Below are 7,422 nucleotides of genomic sequence, written 5' to 3'. Positions count from 1 at the left end.
CAGATGAAGAATCGACGAAACTTTAATTTTCTGATCTTGTTGCGTTATGCTCCTCCTAAAGATCCTGGTCTCTGGATATCAATTTCTTTTTATTTTTAACAGCTTTAATTTCGGCCGTAAAGGATTAAGAGATATACATACATTCATATGAACATACTGAAATCGCTGTGATAGGCAGCTTATTAACATTGTTATTATTAACATATAAGTGACGCTATGGTGGAGATATTTCCGGCAGAATAAGCAAGGCTAATCACACCTGCAGCATACAACAACTCGACTCAACTCAATATCCAGCTTTTCCGTGCTACTAAACTCTTCCACACAGGTTCCTGTCACGCTGCGAATGAGAACTGCTATGCTCAGGCGCCATCCTCGCTTGGGTGCTAACCACGCCCTTTTTTTTTCAGCACACCAGCCAGTATCAAGATTTCGGGCTCCAGCCTGTCCTTTGAAGAATAGCCCAGCGACACGATCGAGGACATCCAGGCTGAGACCAGTTGTCTCTCTCAGCTGAGCATCAGCGCCTCACTTTTACTGGCAAACAGCTCGATGATGGTCACATCTTGCCATGCCACAACACTGAAAATAGCTCGACCATTCACCGCGTGCAGCTTATCCCCAACCATGTGCGGATTTTTGTGAAGACCCTCAAGGACAAGATCATTACGCTGGAAGCCAAGCCCAGCGACACGGCAGAAAACGTCACGGCTGGCAATCCTAGACGGTATGGCTACCCCGCGAGACCAACAGCATCCTAGGTTTGCTGGTAAACAGCTCGAGGACGGCCGCACCTTGTCATTCTCCAGCGTTAAAAATGTCTCAAAAATTGATCTCGGGCACCGTGTGCCCACTCCAATGCAAATTTTTGTCAGGACCGACACCGAAGAGACCATCATCCTTGTAGTTGACCCCAACGACCAAATAGAGAACGTTAAGGCGAAAATTCAGGACAAATGTGGCATACCGACCTTACAGCAGAGACTCAGAACCTTTGCTGGCGAAGAGATCATGGACGGCTATACGTTGTCAGACTACAACATTCAGAAAGAGTCACATCTGCACCTGCACCTCAGACGACGTGCGGTGAGTGGCGAGTCCTGTATATTTGTCAAAACCCTCGCGGGGAAGACAATCAAGATTGTAGTCGAGCCCAACGACAGAGTAGAGAACGTCAAGGCGAAAATCCAGGACAAAGAAGGTATCCCATCCGACGAGCAGCGTCTGATCTTTCGCGGAAAGCAGCTCGATGACGGCCACACCTTGTCGTGGTACGACGTTAAAGCAGAGTCCACCCTGGACCTCGTTCGGCGTCTGCGTAATGGCATGCTGATTTTTGCAAAGATGCTAACGGGAGAAAGCATCCAGCTTGAAGTCAAGCCCAGCGACACGATCGCGAACATCAAGGGCAAGATCCGGGACAAAGAAGGTATCCCGCCAGACCGGCAACGTCTCATCTTTCGTGGAAAAGAGCTCGAGGATGGCCGCACCTTGTCAGATTACAACATTCAAAAGCAGTCTACCCTTCACTTCATGCTCCACCTGCGTAGTTCTATAGATGTTGTTGTCAAAACCATCACGGGGAAGATAATCACACTTAGATTAGAGCCCGACGACACAATAGATAACGTCAAGGTGAAGATCCACGAAAAAGAAGGTATCCCGCCCGACCGACAGTGTCTCATATTTCATGGAAAAGAGCTCGAGGACGGCCGCACCTTGTCAGATTACAACATTCAAAAGCAGTCAACCGTTCACTTCATGCTCCGCCAGCGTAGTTCCATAGATGTTCTTGTCAGAAGCATCACGGGAAAAACAATCACACTTAGATTACAGCCAGACGACACAATAGAGAACGTCAAGGCGAAGATCCAGCACAAAGAAGGTATCCCGCCAAACAGGCAGAGTCTCATCTTTCGAGGAAAAGAGCTCGAGGACGGCCGCACCTTGTCAGATTACAACATTCTAAAGCAGTCGACCCTTCACTTCATGCTCCGCCTGCGCAGTTCTATATATGTTGTTGTCAAAATCATCACGGGGAAGACAATCACACTTAGATTAGAGCCCGACGACACAGTAGATAACGTCAAGCGGAAGATCCAGGAAAAAGAAGGTATCCCGCCCGACCGACAGTGTCTCACCTTTCATGGAAAAGAGCTCGAGGATGGCCGCACCCTGTCAGATTACAACATTCAAAAGCACTCTATCCTTCACTTCATGCTCCACCTGCGTAGTTCTATAGATGTTGTTGTCAAAACCATCACGGCGAAGACAATCACACTTAGATTAGAGCCCGACGACACAATAGATAACGTCAAGGTGAAGATACAGGAAAAAGAAGGTATCTCGCCCGACCGACAGTGTCTCATCTTTCATGGAAAAGAGCTGGAGGACGGCCGCACCTTGTCATATTACAACATTCAAAAGCAGTCAACCCTTCACTTCATGCTCCATCTGCCTAGTTCCATAGATGTTCTTGTCAGAAGCATCACGGGAAAAACAATGACACTTAGATTAGAGCCCGACGACACAATAGAGAACGTCAAGGCGAAGATCCAGCACAAAGAAGGTATCCCTCCAAACAGGCAGAGTCTCATCTTTCGTGGAAAAGAGCTCGAGGACGGCCGCACCTTGTCAGATTACAACATTCTAAAGCAGTCGACCCTTCACTTCATGCTCCGCCTGCGCAGTTCTATATATGTTGTTGTCAAAACAATCACGGGGAAGACAATCACACTTAGATTAGAGCCCGACGACACAATAGATAACGTCAAGCGGAAGATCCAGGAAAAAGAAGGTATCCCGCCCGACTGTCAGTGTCTCATGTTTCATGGAAAAGTGCTCGAGGACGGCCGCACCTTGCCAGATTACAACATTCAAAAGCAGTCGACAGTTCACTTCATGCTCCACCAGCGCAGTTCTATAGATGCTGTTGTCAAAACCATCACGGGGAAGACAATCACACTTAGATTAGAGCCCGACGACACAATAGAGAACGTCAAGGCGAAGATCCAGCACAAAGAAGGTATCCCGCCAGACCGGCAGATTCTCATCTTTCGTGGAAAAGAGCTCGAGGATGGCGGCACCTTGTCAGATTACAACATTCAAAAGCATTATACCCTTCACTTCATGCTCCACCTGCGTAGTTCTATAGATGTTGTTGTCAAAATCATCAGGGGGAAGACAATCACTCTTAGATTAGAGCCCGACGACATAATAGATAACGTCAAGGTGAAGATCCAGGAAAAAGAAGGTATCCCGCCTGACCGACAGTGTCTCACCTTTCATGGAAAAGAGCTCGAGGACGGCCGCACCCTGTCCGATTACAACATTCGAAAAGAGTCGGCCCCTCACTTTATTCTGCGTCTGCGTAGTTCCATGGAGGTTTCTGTCAAAACCATCACGGGGAAGACAATCACGATTGGAGTAGAGCCCGACGACCCAATAGGGAACGTCAAGGCGAAGATTCAGGCCTGCGAAGGCATTCCAGCCGGCCAGCATTGTCTCATCTTTGGTGAACAACAGCTCGAGGACGGTCACACCGTGTCCGATTACAACATTCAAAAAGAGTCGACCATTTACCTCGTGCCGTGGTTGTAGGGTTAAATTCAAGATTTTGGCAGGACCTTCGAGGCGGCAACGATGCGACAAGGAGGAGATCCTGGACACGGTGGTCACCCTGCCTAGCCAAGGACACCTCAGACCTTCTGGCGAAAAACTCTAAAACAGCCGCAGCTTGTCGTTTACATCATTTTTACTCTTTTTGTCAAAAAGTCATCAACATATCTGACAACTCGCAGAACACACCCGTCGTCCAAAAAACTTACAAACTTTGGACGACGGGTGTGTTCTGCGAGTTGTCAGATATGTTGATGACTTTTTAGTGCTTTTAAACATCGGACCTATTGACTCCTATCAGATGATGGTTGAACATGTTTTGGGTGCCTTTAGGCGCTGCTCATCCCATTTGAATTTTACTCACGAATTAGCCACTAACAATTCCATCCGTTTTTAGACTTGTTGCTAACCTTTTCTGGAAAAGGCCATGTGTGCTGGATGTACTCACCAAGAACAAAAAACCGGCTGCTACCATTTGACTCTAACCACTCTAAACTAGTCAAGCGAGGTATTGCCAAGGCTTGTTTCCATAACGCCGTGAAAAAAAGTTGCTGCCACACCGTGTCAACCAGTGTCACAACGCAAGCCCAACGTCTATCTGATGCAGGCTTCCCAGGAGAAATGTTGAGAGCGGTCGCTGAATCCGTATTAAAGGAGATGAACGGCATGGCCAAGAAGGGAAACAATGATGCAACTGACAAAAGGAAAAAAGTGCGCAAGTCATGCCTTATTTGCACAAAGTGGCGCACAATGTTAAGAAAGTCGAGCGCCAGGGGGTCAATTTGTTTTTTTCTGCGCCAGCTAAGCTTTCAGGTCTTTGCGCACGAATTATGCCTGGCGGAAATAAGAAGCGTTGCACGACCAAACATAGAACTATGTACACAAAGTGCCGGACCGAAGTTATCTACAAGATCCCGCTGACCTGTGGAAAATTTTACATAGGTCAGACAGGGGACTGTGTGAACGAGAGGTTGTGCAAGCACAGAACAAAAGTCGGCGCTGGTGAAGATGGTAATCTTGCTCTGCATTGCAGTAGATGTCCCGGCAAATGTTCCCCACGTTTCGCAGATGTCACCATCCTGGGCTGCGGAAAAACACGGAAGGCTCGTGAAATCTTTGAGGCCTTCCAGATTGCCAAACATGGTGATGCTTGCGTCAGCTCACCATCGATAGCATTAACGGCAAAAGAATTTGATTATTTGAGTGATCATGTCTGAGTGCTGCCTTGGCGCATGCGAGGTGATTACCTGGCGGTCTGTACTCCATGAAAAATTCAGTTGTTAGTCCAGCCGTTGTCCTGTGTCGTTCTCTTCTTGTGTTTCCGTCTTTTTTGGCTGGTTTTCTCCCTTGACATGCCTTACCAACAGGCCCACCATTCTGCCCTGCTCAAGATATTGTTTGGGCGCAGTTTGCTTCTTTTCAGTTATTTTTTTACCGGTGGCGTATAACACCCCTCGAAAAATATTTCTGGATATGCCAATGGTGTACTAGTTACAGGACTAGGCATCTTTTGACAGTCAGTGGCTAGTTCCAAACAAGCGTTTGCTGTGGCAAAAGTGCGTCACTAGAGTGGGTGCAGTTCTATTTTGTTCGCAGCATACAGGTAAGCTTCCTATTCTCATTTTTATATATCGAACTATTTCGCGGTACCCTTGGAGTTCGGTACATCTGGGCGGAGGGCTGTTCCGAGCAGAGAACTGCCTCTAATGCGTGAAATTCCGCAAATTTGATGTCCTCCCAAGACGGGGTGGTACCATAGAGTGTTTAAAAAGTGAATTAATGTTAGTTATTCAAAAATGTCTTCTTTAATAGCTAATCTGCCTTGAAACTCTTGTGAACAGTCGTTACATTCTCACAATGGGCGTTGCATACTCCAGTGAAATCTGTTTACTAAGATGCTTTACATTTCATTACATCGCAAACAAACAGGATTACTTATTTCGAGCAGCATTTCCGTACTCGCCAAAGACTGCCATTCAAACAGCTTCTCGTTCGCCGCGAAGTCAAGTGCGAGAAGTTTACGAGGATTAAACGTTAAAGTTGCGCAATATAGCTAAGCCCAAAGAAAACGTTGTTCTGGAGTGCAAGCATTTCACATGCCTCGCCTCGCATACTTTGGAGTTCTGTTGGTTTACAGCCGTCTCACCTGACCTGTGATTCCCACTTTTTTTTTTCTCCGCCTACATCGCCAGCAAAGCGAAATAGCCGCTGCCCTTTTCTGGAGTGAGCAGAACACCTGGGAACACAACAGTCCCTCATAGTTTGATCTCCGACTGCTGCATCACGCTCAGAACACGAGCTCACGTCAAGCAAAGACGTCAAGAGACCATTCCAGTTCTTTCTGGGAAAAATAAAGATTTATTTATTTATTTATTTATTTATTTATTTATTTATTTATTTATTTATTTATTGACTGACTGTGACTGACTGACTGACTGACTGACTGACTGACTGTGACTGACTGACTGACTGACTGACTGACTGTGACTGACTGACTGACTGTGACTGACTGACTGACTGTGACTGACTGACTGTGACTGACTGACTGTGACTGACTGACTGTGACTGACTGACTGTGACTGACTGACTGACTGACTGACTGACTGACTGACTGACTGACTGACTGACTGTGACTGACTGTGACTGACTGACTGTGACTGACTGACTGACTGACTGACTGACTGTGACTGACTGACTGACTGTGACTGACTGACTGACTGTGACTGACTGACTGACTGACTGTGACTGACTGACTGACTGACTGACTGATTGATTGCCTGATTGACTGACTGACTGACTGATTGCCTGATTGACTGATTGCCTGACTGATTGCCTGATTGCCTGATTGACTGATTGCCTGACTGATTGCCTGATTGACTGATTGCCTGATTGATTGATTGACTGATTGATTGATTGACTGACTGACTGACTGACTGACTGACTGACTGACTGACTGACTGACTGACTGACTGATTGATTGATTGCCTGATTGATTGACTGATTGATTGAAAGAAGCGTGGCCCAATGAGCGAACTTTCGTATACTTTCATCTCGGTTTTGCATGTTTCGAGCATTCCCCGAGTCTTTTCGTGACCCGATTGGAGACGCATCATTGTGCAGTGGCCTCAACACACATCGAACCTCTTCACCATGCTGTCAGAATTCGCATGATTTGTCCAGACCACTAGCACGTGCGCCGATTATGTAGGCCGGGAAAGCTGTAACCGTCCTGCAGTTGATTGCGCCAAGGGGAGGCGAGGATTAAAACTTGCCAGGCCGCATCCAAATTTTCCAAGCTTCCTACAGAACCTGACGACAAGGACGTTTCCAGTAAGGCGCCCTTAGTCCCACTATATGTGTACTCTGGTCAGGCATTTTGTTCAGTTCATATATCTTTATGTCGCAAAGGCATTCTAACCTCGCCACCCCCCCCCCCCCCTCCATGCCAGCCCTACGCTATAATGCCCAACCTTACCGAAGAAGATAACGATAAAGGCAAAAACTGCCATTTTCCACGCACGAAATAAGGGGATCATGTCAGAAGTTGTTTAGCATTGTAAATTCGGTCATAGGAATTGTAGACACCGCCAAAACACTTGGAGTATTTTTCGACAAGAATATGGTCTTGGACGCTCACGTTGGTACAGTTCTATGTCTTCTTGCAAAATGGCTAGGAGTGCAAGCAAGATTTCTGTACTTTCTTCCGACGTTTATAAAAATGATAATTTACAATACATTGTTTTTACATCACTTAAACTACTGATTCTTGATATGAGAAAATATAACGCAGGCAAACAGAAATAA

At 46.6% G+C, this 7,422-nt stretch overlaps 1 protein-coding gene across 1 annotated transcript in view; it reads left to right on the top strand.

Moving 5' to 3' along the window:
* Window positions 1–430: 430 nt before the first annotated feature.
* LOC149360518 (polyubiquitin-A-like) overlaps window positions 431–7,422 on the top strand; it is a 35,639-nt gene continuing 28,647 nt past the window's right edge. Inside the window, exons 1-2 of the mRNA XM_089572369.1 lie at window positions 431–3,590; window positions 5,633–5,644. Coding sequence (XP_089428495.1) covers window positions 730–3,590; window positions 5,633–5,644 — 2,873 coding nt within the window. The 5' untranslated portion in view covers window positions 431–729. The remainder of the gene's footprint in view (window positions 3,591–5,632; window positions 5,645–7,422) is intronic.

The sequence above is a fragment of the Amblyomma mixtum genome, chromosome 2, assembly GCF_055824585.1.
Source record: "Amblyomma mixtum isolate Tamu chromosome 2, ASM5582458v1, whole genome shotgun sequence".
NCBI lineage: Eukaryota > Metazoa > Arthropoda > Arachnida > Ixodida > Ixodidae > Amblyomma > Amblyomma mixtum.
The sequence above is the reverse complement of the archived record's forward strand: the minus strand, read 5'-3'. Positions and strand labels throughout refer to the sequence as shown.